This window comes from Symphodus melops (genome assembly GCF_947650265.1).
Source record: "Symphodus melops genome assembly, chromosome: 2".
Taxonomy (NCBI): Eukaryota; Metazoa; Chordata; class Actinopteri; order Labriformes; family Labridae; genus Symphodus; species Symphodus melops.
The window spans coordinates 11,157,915-11,173,654 of record NC_136692.1 but is presented as its reverse complement, the minus strand read 5'-3'; the positions used below and the strand labels follow the sequence as shown (position 1 = coordinate 11,173,654).

Genomic DNA, 15,740 nt, shown 5'->3' with positions numbered 1-15,740 from the left:
GCTAGAAATTAAACTATTTTTGCTGGGCTAATGGATTTCATTTGTATTGTACATCTCTGCCACATGAGTTTCTTCTGTTACTATATTGACAAAACCAAAAAGAAATACTGGGCAATTTGGTCATTTACATTTTTTATTAAATCTGTCAGGTTGTTTTAGACGGTCTCCTGGATGGGGGGCTCATAGCCATCAGCCCTTTCCACCTTGGCTCCAGTGTCATCACCTGATGCCTTAGCAGCACTGCCGGCACCACCCTCACCGTGGAGCTCCATCAGTTTGCCCACTGTAACACAACACAAGTGACGTTAACTCACACCTTCAAGTAAATGTTCAGAGCACCGACAAATTTAAGCAGCGGGAAGTTTAAAATTAACCATTCCTATTACCCGTCTACAAAACCGACCCATAAATTTGTCACGCTATGAAAAAACCTAATTCCTTTTCCACACAATTAAAATGTTTTTTCTTATGTGGGAACACCATGTGATCTAATGAGTAATCAAGCAATCATCTGGGACTGAACTTGAAGCAGAGCAGTATAAATGAGTGTTATGTTGTGATCACTTACACTCAAACTTGGGCTTCTTAAGCATCTTGACCTTGCGGACATAGACGTCATGTAGAGGGTAGATGGACTGGCAGGCCTTCTCAATGTCCTTGCCAACACTGTCAGGGATCCTGGAATACAAGAAAATACACGACAATCAATACAAAGAATAATTACAATTCATTCAGCATTTTCCAGAGTTGACATCAAGCCCTGTGGTTGATGACGCACTGAACACCATCAAAATAATCCCAGTACTGAAGCTGGTTCATAAAAAAGACTAATGTCTTGACAAGAAAAAATAAAAACATGCAATAGCTGAGATAAAGACGTGTACAACCCAAGATAAAATGAGTTCATAGTTCTGTTGAAATAATTCTGAAAATGAGGATCAGCAGAAAATACACAACGTACAGCTTGTTGACGACTTCCTTCAGGTCGTTGGTCTGAACCTCACGGGTCATGATCTCCATCATCTTTTTGCGGATCTGGCGGACCTGCTGGTGCTGGGCATAGGAGGTCTTTCTGATCTGGTTGGTGCGTTTCTTTGTGAAACCCACACAGAAAAGACGCAGAAGGTAGCCGTCAGTGGTCTTCACGTCCACGTGGGCCTCGATCATAGTCTGAGGGGAAACAAAGTCTAGGTTAATATTTATAATAAAAAGGAGGACTAGTTGACCCCAGCCAGTCTCAATATGCCATTTTTCTATGTTTGATAGTACTCGCTTTTCCAAACACCCAACCTTTGTTATTCAACTCTCAGCAATTCTTAGAAAATGTTCTTATTTAGGCGGTTCACGGTTACACAAATTGAGTATCACACTTGAAAGTTGTATTCGGTAAGTCGAGCCATTATATACCCTGTAGATAAAATGTTTATAAACTACCATTGTTTATTATACAATCACACAAACAACCAAAACTTGACTTGAAAAGTCTACCCATTTCTTTTAGAACGTTAGAAAAGAAAAATAAGCCAAATGATTCTCCTCTCTATACTGATCCAAGAGTTATTCAATCATAAATGTTCAACCTCATATTCATATTTTTATGCACTGCACGGCCTCTGATTAAATCAGCAAAGAACGCTCATTTACATTGCATCAAATTAAACTCCTACAACATGGGAAGGGGTCAAACGTTTTTCTATTTCTTGGAATAGAAATAAATTCATAAAGACGATAAAACAGAATAGTTATCGTCTTCCATCCCATTTTAAAAAGAAGACCCTCATTTAAGCCCTTCAATTGAGAGTTTTAATCTGATCCAGGTATATTCCTCTGACAAATGTACAGATATTTGTGCTAGGATTATTAGTAGTGCAGTAGGATTATTATTTTTTAACTGCTAGTGATGTAGTTGCACAACATCAAAAGATTGCATTCCTTTCTGCACCCTCAACCAACAGACCATCCACGGTCTTAAAAGAATTAGGTCTCAACCAACACGGTTCATTTTTTGGTCTGACACTGTGGAGAGGGAAGTCAGATACATCAGCAGACAGCTTTCTTAGATCTTTAGATAGACATTTTTCCATTTATTGTGTTGATTACTCAAATGCTATTATTAAACAGATAAGAGGACAAGGTGACCACTGAACTGTCAACTAATTTGCACATGAATGTGCATCACCGCTTCACAGTGATAACACTTTAATTAATGTAGCACATGTATCATGTGTGGTAACTATGCTCCTGAGAACACATCTATGCTGTGCACAGGGATCCCAGTTTGCCATTTAGAATCAAATATGATTTGACTTGTTAATAATCCATTAATACAGATACGTATCAGAGATCAAATTTACCAATGGTCACTTGATATGCTGACATTCAATTAGAATCTTTCACTGTACCACTGATCAGTCACCCATGATACATCTTCTGTGACTGTTCAAAGATTTAAATACCTACTTTTCCACTCCCATTCAAACGTCATTTGTGATCTAACCCTGCTGCTCAAATATGCTGAGGCCTGAAGTGTATACATGCAAGGTCCTCAATGAACACTCATTGATTTGGTGTCCATGCCAGAACTCAAACTGACAGCCTCTTAACCGTCAGGATGATATCCAGCACTGATCAGAAAAACCATCTTTACCTGCCACTTCTTGACCATGGAGCACATCTTGTCGCGGGTCAGATCCATGCCGTGGAAGTTGGTGAGACAGTTCTTGCCCTGAACATCCTCAGTGATGAGCTTGAACTTGCGGAAAGCCACCTCGTCGTTCTGCAGATCAGCGAGGCTCACCTCGAACACACGTCCCTTAAGACCATCAGAAGCGATTCCTAAGTGGTTGTTAAAAAAAAAATGCAAATTAGAAAACATGATTCAATCTAAGGGATTAAAATAACCTCTTCAATCAGCAGGAACTTGAGATGATCTGAATAGTTGCATACATGTGCCCAATGTATTACTGCTTGTATACAAGCATGATCATCATTTGCACAAACAAACGTTACCATATTAACATTCAGCAAAATTGTACTCTTTATGAAGCACATTCACAGTGACAATGAACATGTACATTATAACTTACTGGTTCCCTGAGTCCTGGTGACCAAGGTCTTGCCAAGATTGCGGATGTTGAACATGGCTGGTGCCTTGACATCATACCAGTCCTTCTTGGAAAAAGGATCAACACTACAGAGGAGTTAAAAAAGCAAAGATTACAGTTATTTATCTGAGCTTTGAGCAAGCAACTAAATCTCATGGCCGTTTGAGTCGCTGCTCCAACAAGCCGGATAAGCGCACACTGCTGAGGGCACATTCAGCAACCTAGCACTGCAGATAGTTACAGTGCTGTCTGTTCAACTAAAACAATGACATGGAGCCCCTTAACAGACTACTCTAACACGCAGGACGCATTCTTACTCTCCTCTCTTTTCATTCAACTTTGGCGTTAGACTGCCATGTTGACTGGAAAGCTATGCTAATGAATGCTAACATGATAGCTATAAGTGTAACACGTTTATATTGTATGTGCTGCCAACCTAGCGTCAATTTTATTTATTCTGCAGAGGGCAGCAGCACTTGGGTGAAATATAGCCAGACACAAAGTTTAATACAGTCTGACTAAGTCCAACAATACAGCGAAGCATGACGCTACTTGAGCCAGCGTCTGAGGCCGGCAACGACAACCCCAGCCCCGTATCATCCATCTAAAATCAACTTCATCCTTCACATTTCTTACAGTGAAATGGCACCACTGACGAAAGAAGGATTGGATCAGTCAACCGAAGGCTAAATTTGCTACTTACATCTTCTTTTTGGCACCTTTTTTGCCGCCTTTGGTCAGCCTCTTATTCTTGCCGACTGCCATGTTGGCTACAGGGAGTGAAAGAGGAGGAAGAAGGAAATCCCGCGAGAAATAAAGAGATCGAAAGGAATGATGAGACTTGTATATCTCGCGAGTTCTTGTAGTTTCTTTTGTCGCCCTCTGTTGGCAAATGACAAACAGTTTGAGGGTCTCATGCAGTGGTCACTGTTCATCATGTTGGCTAAATAATAATTTATAAGCTATAGCTAAAAGCAAATAAATACAGAGAAAAACGTGATAAACTCTCAACTTTATTTTATGGTCGAGAAAACCAACCTCATTTTCCATTAGCCTTACTAAGATCAGTTCTTATGTTTCAAATCCTAATAGGTTACTAGGCTTTATCTAATGTGGAAACATACATACAAAATATTTAAGCCTACACAAATGGCCAGAGATTTGCCTAGAGAAAGAAAGGATTTAAGTTTACAAAAACAAAATGAAACATGCAACTCCATTAATAGCCTTTTGTTGCATGGAGTATTCATTTGACATACTTTGGACAACAATATAACATTCAGCATGCTTTTTTGATTTAATATCACATCTACTGTAGATATTAATTTATTCAATTATTTATTTGATTATTAAGGAAAACCCAACAGGCAAAACCAGTATCAAGGTGTGCTAACAATTCATGAAGGTGTGTGACTTGTTATCCACCCACACTGTTACATCTGTCACAATAGAAAGAATGTTGTCTGTTGGTATTATTTAAACTCATTCAAGTTTTGTATTCATCCAGATTATCTGACCAAGCAATATGATACAATTGTGTTAATTGCATTCACCATATCATTTTCTTTTCTGTGCGTTCTCAATGTTAAAATAGAATTTTGCAAACATTTTAATCTAGCAGACAGAATATAAAGTGCATGCATTTAAAGGAATTACAAAGTTCTGCTCAGACAACTTTAGAAACATGTTGGCAGGCAAAAATGTAAAACATGATTATAGTGGAACTATAATACTGCACAAAATGTCTGCAGTGCTGAGACTAATTATCTCTGCAGAGTCCAATTAAAAACAATACAGAGGGTTTCATGTCTAATTCAAAGGTCAGGAATAGTTATTCAACGCCTTATTTTAAAAAATGTACCTTTGGGCTGCAGTGAACAAGTTTGCTGATTTCAGGTCATGACTCTAGAGATGGGGACTCTGCGTCTCCTGGGTTGTTCTGCAGGCTGCCATGACTCCATAATGTCCCCGAGGATGCAGCTACACTTTAAAGGGAGGTCAGTAGTAATGCAACTGCCTCTGTGAAAACAGTACTCATAGTTTCTCAGTTTTTATAGTCCACTATGAATGGACAGAGTAGGGGACAAATGCATGTTTTAAAAAAAAAAAAGTTAAATAGAGCAGTTCTAACCTCGCATGTGGATTCAAGTGTAATTATTTAATCTATGCAATAACAAATAGATGGGGAAATGGCCTATTATTATTTATCTATGTATACACCTCACATGCAATGAGTTGTTGATGATTTGAAAAGGCAGGCAAAGCAGAGCCGTCACTATGCTTCAATGTTTATTTTGCATTGCCTCAGGATGCAGACATCTGTCATTGTGCTGTTGTGCTCCACAAAAACAATGCTCTACAACCAAAATGCTCAATAAAAATGTTTTACTTTTTAAAAAAAACCCAGTACTGTTGCTGGATTTAATGTTTGTCCGCTGCCTACTTTATGGGATATCATCTTCTATACTCATTACGTGATATATGTTTCTATATTAACATGGTATCCTGAAAAAAAGAAAGAACAAAACAATACTTTATTGTTCTGTCCTTTAGTATTCCTTTGTACTTATGGGTGTCGTAATATAGCATTGGGTTAACTACAACCCTGCCAACCTGCTGCTGTGGGCCTAAGCTCCTTCTTAATCGACTGATGCGATGAGATTACAACAATAACACACTTTAAAGTCATGATGAAGGTCTTCAGTGCACATGATATGAACTTTAAGAACACGAAAATACAAATAGCCTGTTATTGGTGTCCCAGCCATGTTAACATCTCAATCAATATGAAACAAGAGACTTGTGTTCTGCTTTGTGGTCAAAAAATCATTACAAAAAAACAAACAAACAAACAACTAGAACAAATTGGAACTAAATCAAAGTTGCAATGCATACGGTTATGTGCTATAGAGTATAGACCAATGCATCAGAGCATATAAACCCATAAACGATTCAAAGTGTAGGCCTTTTTATGCCTGTTCAATGCAAAGTAATTATAGCAGTGATCTATGTTCTCTGTATCATGTAGCCTATTGGTAGTCCAGTCTATTGTAAATACAATGTTTTCTGCTGTGCCTATAGACTATTTGTTCAATAGTTTAAAAAAAAAAGGGACGTAGCCTAGGCTATATTGTTGCTTCATATTTACTGGTAGACTACTCGTTTAAATGTAATGACTTACCAAAGCCTTTTTATTCTGTTTCAGATGTATGAATCCTAAGCCGCTGTAACTGAATACATATGAAGTCGCTGTTTATTTGAGTGTCTCGCGCTAAGAAAGTCACCTGAGCGGCACACCTGCCACCAGGCTGACTAGACCCAGCTCCCCACTGCGCATGCTCCACTCACTCAAGGGCTACACTGTCATGGCGGTGGCGAGCCAAAGCTACCGGGGTAAAATCAGGAAGAGACTGCGGCGCAGCTGGGCTATAATGATGACATTTGAGCAAGTCTGAGGAGTTCGCCTGGGTGGACCGAGCCAACGTGTATCCTCTGTGGATTTGCGCCGTGGCTGCTGACGGACTTACCTGTCCCTGTGAGTTTTTGCCTCTGCACAGCGCGCTACCTGTCAAGAGTGCGTTTGACTCTCTCTGAGAAAATACAGCAACTTCCAGCGCTTTACGGAGGTATTAAAAGTCACCGTATCCTCGTTTGCCTTTTTCACCGAGCAGAGGAGGAAACGTGTTGAGGACGAGTCCCCGTTTTTTACCTGCAGCTCACTTCCCTTTTGACAACATTAATTCATTCGCCTGCTATCAAGTTACGGAGCCGGAGAGAGAGAGAGGAGTAGTTCATGTGGAGTGACATTTTCCAGTGTCAAGGGCTAACAAATCCCATTTTTCCTTCCTCTATGTGCCCACTTTTTTGTCTTATTTGGTAAACAGTTTTGAATGGGGAGAAACACGCTTGGTTTGTGTGCTTGTGTAGACTGTCGACAACTCAGCTGAAGGGGAGAGGACTCTCTTTCTCCTCCGACGTCGGCTGCACTGTCACCATTTAGGAGGTGAACAGGTGCCTTACCTGTGAACACCACCTGCCTCGTCTTCCCCTTTAGGATGTCTAGCGAGGAGACAGCGGGTGATGGGCAGGACGGGAGAGCGGGCGCCATGGCGCTCAACCCGGGAGTGCCTATCAGGGGGATACGGATGAAATTCGCAGTCCTCGCCGGCCTGGTGGAAGTTGGAGAAGTTTCCAATCGAGACATTGTGGAGACGGTGTTCAACCTGGTAAGCTGATTATGAGAGGCTCAGGATAGGCCTTAGATAGCAGCAGTGTTAGGCTGTAGTAGCTCCTCTCTGACATGTAAACGTCAGGAAAAGTCTGACATCACCCTTTATCTGCGTACAAAGGCGTTCATGATCCTGCAACGCTGCACACAGTTTTAAGTGAATACTTGAACATCAATTGATTTTAGTTGTGAGCTGCCCATATTCAAGGACATATGCACATTATTTCTTCCCAATTGTAATTTTTCCCTTAGCATATGGTAAATTATAGGCTACTTTTTTTTTTCCAACTGTTTGCAAAATAGCTTTCTCTACAGTCCGTTCAACTCTAACAAATATAGGCTCACATAATGTGCTTTCATATTGCATCTTCTTTTAAAACCTGCAGGCCTATACCACAATGGTGTACTGTTTTTAACGAGTTGGCCTCTATGTAACATTTCAATAACAATGTTTGATGAATGAACCAACACTCTGTTCCCTCCGTTTTTAATTAAATAACACATAAATACCCATGTCAGCAGAATGATCATGGAAGAAATGCTGTGGAGGAAAACCAGCTGGTGCTTGTTTTTCTGACATATTCAGGTCAGGCACAGTGTGTGTGTTCCTTTATCTGCCTACTACTACCTGTTGGCCAACCTTAAGTCCTTAGCCAGCGTTGTTATGGAATGACTTTGCAGCACTTGAATGAATGAAACTAAAAGTGGTAACAAGGAAGTTGAAAGCATCAAGGAGAGAGAGAGCGTGCTCTGCAGGAGTTTGACTGGTTTTATAGTTTGGGCGGAGGAAATGAGAGGGAGGAGAGGTGAAGGTGGAAACCTGCAGAACTGCTTTGTCACTGTGGCAACACAATGGAGTCCTTTTTCAGGAAAGGGGAGGCTCATCCTCCATGTCTGCATAGTCGCACACGTTTCCCCCTAAACCAACCCCCTTAAGTGGATGTGAGTGTTGTAGAAACACCTCTCATTTTGAGGTTGTAGCACACTGCATAACCTAACACTATGTCATCTATATGTTAGACAGCCAGTCGCCGAATGGGGACAAACATTTCATTTGCTGTGGAGGACGTTGGCACAAAAATGCCAAATTCAGTGCATTCTAATAAAAAAGATAATGCTCACTTGGTAGTTGACCCTAGGATTTTCAGCTGAAAGGGCAGTTTACCAACTCTGTTTGTAAAAATATCTAATATCTTCTGATATTCATAACAGCATCATAACTGTGGACAAGTGTTGCAAATTAGCACATTTGCCAAAACACTCAAATGAATGCATCTGGTTTGTCCGTTGTAATTGTTATGTCCACATTTAAATATATATATAAAAAAATGAACTTCCACAAATCGATTTGGTTAATCAGTTGCTCCCTGCTAAGTGCTAAGGCTAGCTTTTTGAATCCTGAAACCAGAATGAAATCGAAAATAGATTCTGAATCGAATCGTGACCCCAATAATTGACGTCAGATCTAACGGTGAGAAGATTCCCAGCCCTGATGCTAACACCCATCTAAACGAATGCAGCTCCTCAGGCTGGCTTTTTCGCCTGGAGTTAGGATTTCGAATACATGGGAGGATTATTGACATCTGTTTTAGTTAAAGCTTTTAAAACAGCAATTTGAGTTTGTTTATTTTAGTTGTTAATTTTTCCACAAGTGAAGTTTTGGAAACCAAAGTTGAGACTCTTTGTAATGACTTTAAGATACTGATGACACTGTGGTCCACTGTGTTTAGTGGAATCGCCTAAAAGCACAGCCACCTTGTTAGCTGTAGTTAATTAGACAGTCTGTGAAATTCTGTGTAATCATACGTAATTATGACAAGCATGTAATGCTGCCAAGAAATGTTAGCGCATGATTTGCCAGTAGGTGATTTATATTGCAGGTTCATGCCATACTGTAGGAGTTCTGAGAAACCAACAAATCAATTTTGATTTTAGTGCTGCAGACTATAGTTACCCTGTCAGTGTACGGTGGACTGAAAAGGATGAAAAGGGATGCACAATCCGACATTTCAATCCTGATACCAATTCCTATCAGCCAAAGGCTTTATGTCTTGGCTGATACCCATCCTATACCGCACTTTAGGGATCTTTTTTCAATCTATCGGGGCAACATCAGCTTGAAACATTTCTTTCCAAACACAGACTGCTCACACACTATCTTCCTTCATGCTCTCCTTGGGGCAAAATCACATCCCAGCCCACTGCGCACACATGATGTAAAATGCCAGCGATGTCATAAACATTAAACTGATGTCCACAGGACCGTCGCCATCGTCACAGACACCCCATTCCAGCTATTTGAGTCTGTCTAAAAGACAGATATCTGATGTCCATTTTTAATTGATACATCCCTAAAAGAGAATTTATCTGATGTTGTAATCTTACTTTGATTTGATTTTATTAATACTCTAGATCGGCGGGACTGAGACACACTCACAGGTCCAACTGTAGTTTAAAGGCAGTGTAATGAGCTGTACCCGACTCTCTTACATTGGCTTTAGTTGTTTATTTTATAAGCGCGTACACACCTATATTAGTCCACCCACTCAGGTGTAGACTCTTATGTTGCATGATATGACCTCAAGTGTGTGTGGGCGTGTATATATGAGCAACAAAGCATCAACCTTCAACCTCAATAGAGATCTAATGAGCAAGAGTTATTGCCAACACATATTTTAAAAATGTGTATTTCATCTATTTGTCCAACGTATGGTTAATACCATCAAACATCTAATGGAAACACTTTTGTTCCCAAACACAGACTTGGTAGTAAAAAGCTCAGTTTAGGACATAAAAGAAAATGGCCTTAAAACTAACAAAAAGCAATATCTACACTGAATTGAAGGACTAATCGTAATGTGAAAAAGGCTTCTTGTAAGTCCACTGAGAGTCAGCGCCCTACTTCACAGCCGTCTGCAGCTTTCTATCACCGTCATCTCATGTGTGGCTTGTGGTATTAAAAACAATCCCACACTGGTTTAGATGAAAAAAGAAAAGGGCAACAGCTTTGAGCATTCAAACTGATTATAGTATTCATCCTGAGTGAACAAAGCTGACCATGTAGTGAGCCAGAGAGAGTTATTGTTGGCTGCTGTCAAATGTTTAGTCCAATGGTCACTAGTTTTAGCACTAGTTTTGAGTGCCAGCTCTTGAAAAAATGTTGTATTCTTGGGCTTGGTGGTCAATGTTTGACTGAATAGGTTACATGTTTATTTTTGTCTTTGAGGACAGGTAGAATACAGTCAGTGTTCGGTGTGCACTGCTCTACTGAAAGTGGCAGCGTACAGTTTTAACAGGAAACAGCATGGTGTTGTTCTTTTCGTTTTTTTTTTTTCATCTTGCTAACCAAAACAAAAAGTGCTGAAAGCTGCAAGGAGCTGCAAAGTGCAGCGTTAATGCTCTGCTGGGTTGTCTGCAACAATCACTGCTGACTGACGTGTCCGACTACTCTGATGTCATTTATGTGGACTCTGAGGCTGGGTTAGCTTGGGGAACAGTGTGGCAGCTTAGAATAAAAGTGCACGTTTATGCAAAGATCACTCACTGAGTTAGTACATGAAAACACACAATGACATCCAAAGGGACACCGTAGAGTGCAGCTTCAGTGTTATAATATGAACAAGTACCGTAAATTCCGGACTATTGAGCGCACCTGGATATAAGCCGCACCGGCTAAAAATAGGTAAAAAAATGTATTTGTACATATATAAGCCGCACTTGATTATAAGCCGCAGGTGTCCACGCTATAACAAGAGCTATTTACACAGAAAGACGTGACACAAAGACCTTTTTTTAACTTTTAATGAAATACGTACTACTGGTAACATCCGCAAATATGAAGCCTACTGTAAATCCTTTATCAAACAGTGTCTGTAACGCGGCTGATGAAAAAGATTACCGTAATATATTTCACAGGAAAAAGTCCATCCATTCACTGCCTCAGAATGACTTCATTACTCACTTCCTCAGTCTCTTTTTCGTTGTCGCTGTCAGTGTCAACTTTACGTGCAGCAGCTCTATTTCCTTCTTTGACAGCCAGGTCGATCGCCTTTAACTTGAAAGCTGCATCATATGTATTTCTCCGTGTGTTTTCCATGATGATGGTGCGTGCATAAAGCGCAAAATGACTGATATTAAGATCCGATGTGACGAAGTCAAATGTTTTTGCGGCACAAGCTCATTGTCCCGCAAGAAAAATCCATAAATAAGCTGCATCGTTTTAAAAGCCGCAGTGTTAAAAACCGCGACAAAAAGTAGCGGCTTATAGTCCGAAATTTACGATAGATAGATAGACAGACAGACAGATAGATAGATAGATACTTTATTGATCCCGAGGGAATGTCAAGACATCCAGTAGCAGGACACAAGACATTAGTCACAGTAAACATTAAACAACTGCTGACCCCCCCCCCCCCCCCTTCAGTATATAATAAACCTGAATATATGATGTATAAACAAATTACGTATGAAACCTGTGCAATTCAAAATAGACTCATACTTATATAAAGAAATGTACATAACCTGTGCAGGAAAATAAAATAATATGTGTGATTTAAAAGAGGCCTGTAAACAGTTCAGGAAGCTCAGAACAGTTGTAATTAGTAAGTAAGTAAGTAAGTAAAATTTATTCATATAGCACTTTTCGCAGGCAGGGGCCACAAAGTGCTTCACAAACAGGGTTAAAACATCACAAGCAATATACAGACAGCACAAAGGCCTGATTATTGAACAATTGAGAGTGTTGACTTTTTGAAAGTGTGTGTATGTAAGTAAGTTCTCATGGTCATCATGAAATGATAAAAGAAAAAAAAAAGAAAAAAAAACATCAGCTCGGTTTAACCTGTCACTTACCGGACTGCCATATGATTTATTTTTTTTGTCATGAATAATGATCAAAAAACATCTCTGTGAGGATTCAATAAAGGCTAATGCTAATAGAGCTGCATTGTATAAGACAAACAAAGACAGTGATTTTCTTTAAAGTATGATGCACCTAATAGTTTTATCATTTCAATATTCTAATCATTAAATTGCTGGAATGCAAATTTAGCTTCCTCCAGGTACACAGACTAATCCCTCACTGTAAAAGGCCCCAAGCTGTGTCATTCATTCCTCCGAGTAGAACATAAGAATCTTACACTACACTGTAAACTAATGTGAAGCTAGATGAAGATGATTCTGTTCATGTCAATGTTTATTTGGTGACAAATGAAAAAAGATAGGGTTAGTGTATAGGCAGGCATAAGATCTGTAACGAAGGAAAATGTTATGGTTACTTTTTTCTAATTTGTCCTCAGGATATTCATTTAAGTCAGTTTTGTTTGTGGATAATTAGGACAACAACAGTCTGATTATTATTTAGGATGTAAGTTCATGCCTGAAACATTTTGTGTGACTGGGCATCAGGCCAAAACGCATCAGGGACGCTGATGAAGGCCACAAGCCTAAATGTGTCGGCCTAATTTGTTAATAAAGTTGATCTTTAGATTACTACAAGTGTTGCTTTAGCTTCTTGACCTCTTCAAGTCTTCCACTCTTATGCAACTTGCTCGTTGGTGAAGCTGTTCCAGAAAATCCCACTATGTATTTTCAAATGTTAAACATCTATTTAAAAAAAATGTCTTCCCATTTCTCTCGAGCTGCTGGGCAAAATACAGTTTACAATATAGAAACATGAACAACACAACATGAGAACATCACAACAATCTACAAAATGTTCAAAACACACGACCTGGTCTTGTTTTGGGACATTCGTGCGTCTAATTTGAGGTCTTTTTGAAGATGATTCCATGCCCATGGTGCTTTTAATAGAACAGGTACTTATCCCAAGATCTGTCAGAACTGAAGGTACAGGAAAGAGCCAAAAATGTGAGGATCGCAACTGGTAACCAGTAAGACTGAAACAATGAAAGAACAGAGATCTGCAGGTTTTTTCCAGTACTGCTTTGTGGATGAAAAATGACAAGGTGGGTGAAGAGGCTTCAAATGCAATAATTCACCGTCATCAATGGCAGGACGTATTAATAAAGTAGAAACCAATTCTTCACTTTATGCCTTCTAATTCGATTGGTAATACAGTATATACATTGAATGACCACATATGCAACTAATTGTGACTTTTGCAATGGGTGTTCTGCCAGAAGTAAAACTAACCATTTTGCTGTTTTAAGCACATTCGGAGAATAGCGTAAATTTTGTTTTCAAATGTTTATAATGACTGAATAGCTGTCCGAAGCTCTCGCACTGCTTTCATTATGGGAGCATATTTGTACAAGAGAGTGTTGTGAGTGTAACTTTTCTTGTATAGAAATAGAGAACAAAAGCTCCAAACATGAACCCCTGGGGGACGCCTTAAGTGATCTTGAGCAAATGGCTTGAAAAGATCTATCAAAGCATCACAATGTTGTGTTCTGTTCAAGGCCCCAATAAGATCTAACATAGTACTGCAGGGGAGATTCATGCATATTAGCTGTGCACTGACTATGTATCAGGATATGAAATCTTTGAATAGATTTTACAGGCCTTACATTTGATGTCAGTAGATAGGAGCTCGTTCTGCCTTTACCAGCGTGGAACTGATTAGCGCCTGCTGTTTGATGAGATACGCTACAAACCTACAGACCTTGAAATAAACATTTTCCACTTACAACTCTAAGTATCAATCCCTGCGGGTAGTTTAGCTTGTTTTTGCCAAGATTCTTCGTGTTTTGGATTAAATATGCATGTTCCTCCTCATGAAAAGAATGCATCTGCAAAGTAGAAGTGATTAAGTCTATTCGATTATCAATTATGGCATTTCAAATCAATAATCACAGCAATGAGGTGGCAAGCACTGTTTGGTTTTATTGTCAATTAAACTTTTGATTATGTTCCAGCTGAAATATATATATATTTTTTTACTGGATAAAATGTCTGAAAGGTGTAAATTCGTATGTCCTAAAGACGAGGACAATGTTGTCAATTTGTCTTTTGTGCTCGACTCATTTAAGTTTTCTGCCATTGTGGAAAATAGTAACAGAGAAATGTTCACATGTCATAAAATGAAATCAGATTATTCATCTTTCTATCTTTCAAAAATACTCAGACGAAGATAAGTACTCAAAAAGTTTGTTATTGGTTTGATAGTTTAAAACGAAACATCTTTGAAGCTCCTCTCTTTTGGGAAACTTTGGAGTTTTGACCCTGTGGCTCCAGATGGCACAGTTCCCTGGTGCGCACATGATGTAGACAGGAATGCAACACACACGCACACGCACACACAGTTACACAGTTACACACAATAATAAAAGTGGTAGGGGAGTGTGGGCGATCCTTGTCCTCTCTCCAGGCATGCTTTGCCCTCTCTGGCTATAACAAAGAGCCCTCTAATCTGACACATGAATGAAACCCTATCTTCTCCTCTCAGCTGTCTATTGCATCAGCCCTAATCTACTATCACACCTTTTCCCCTGTCTTCACTGCGGTTAGAAGCACTTGAGGCCTTGTAGATTAAGTAACCTGACTCTTTTTATAGAGATAAGTGTCCCTATAGGTCACCTTTTTATTTGCCTAATACAAAAAAAGTTACATTTTTTGAGTTTGCAAGTAATGTTCATGTTGGGATCTATAAAATCATTTTAATTTAACCAATTGCTGTGTGATCGAAAACGCCATATTGCAAGTAAAATCCACATATTAAAACAAACGCATTACCTATCATTAGACAGCAGCTAAATGTTAGCATTCAGCCACTTCCTAGTAAACATAACTATCTGAGTCTTTTATATGTTGCAATAGGAAAAGTACCAATCAATTGTTAAATATCAAAGTCATGAAGACATTTAAATTTGGAAGTAAAACACTACTATTTTATTGTTTAATATTATGAAAAGACAATGCTGGGAAGTGGTTGAATGCTAACATTAGCTGTTGTCTGAAAGTAGCTAATGGTTTATTAAAAAGTTTATTTTTCTTGAAATGTGTCCTGATGCCCACTCTGCCTTTAAACAATCTTTCCCTGATGAAATTAGAAGAATTTACAGCAGAGGAACCGTAAAACATAATTTTAGCTTTGAACTGTGAGCATGACATCAGAGGAAAATGGCAGCCATGTGTATTGAATTGCGCTATGATAGCAGTGACATCTCCCTGACAGTTACAGTCGTAGAAGCATCACAATGAGTTGCTGTTTGGTGAGTATCAGGCTTGACTAGTCCGCCTGCATTGCTGGAACTGGTTCTTCATGGCCAGTACTAGCTGTACTGGTTTTCTGCTTACCTGTAGTTTATGCTAATTGTGTAGTGTTGTTATTTAGCCCCCCAGCTGACCAGATAATGCTCCCACCCCGCCTCACCACCTGCTGTGGGCTTACAAACTGGCTCAGGGCCCCAGGGTGGAGTAACACTTGGAAAAGATGGGTGTCAATCCTA

General features: G+C 39.4%; 2 protein-coding genes across 10 annotated transcripts in view; one reads left to right on the top strand and one right to left on the bottom strand.

Annotated features, from left to right (window-relative positions):
• Positions 1 to 115: 115 nt before the first annotated feature.
• On the bottom strand, positions 116 to 3,928 carry rps3a (ribosomal protein S3A). Its single transcript, XM_079338079.1, has 6 exons — positions 3,808 to 3,928; positions 3,087 to 3,190; positions 2,648 to 2,835; positions 962 to 1,170; positions 569 to 678; positions 116 to 283 (listed from the first exon to the last, which is right to left on the bottom strand). Exons 1-6 carry the CDS (start codon positions 3,867 to 3,869, stop codon positions 156 to 158), a joined length of 801 nt encoding a protein of 266 aa, XP_079194205.1. The 5' UTR covers positions 3,870 to 3,928; the 3' UTR covers positions 116 to 155.
• Positions 3,929 to 6,416: 2,488 nt separating this feature from the next.
• lrba (LPS-responsive vesicle trafficking, beach and anchor containing) overlaps positions 6,417 to 15,740 on the top strand; it is a 179,920-nt gene continuing 170,596 nt past the window's right edge. For all 9 annotated transcript variants that reach the window (XM_079338037.1, XM_079338044.1, XM_079338043.1 and 6 more), the window contains exon 1: positions 6,417 to 7,330. In XM_079338037.1, the coding sequence (XP_079194163.1) occupies positions 7,160 to 7,330 (171 nt within the window). In that variant the 5' untranslated portion in view covers positions 6,417 to 7,159. The remainder of the gene's footprint in view (positions 7,331 to 15,740) is intronic.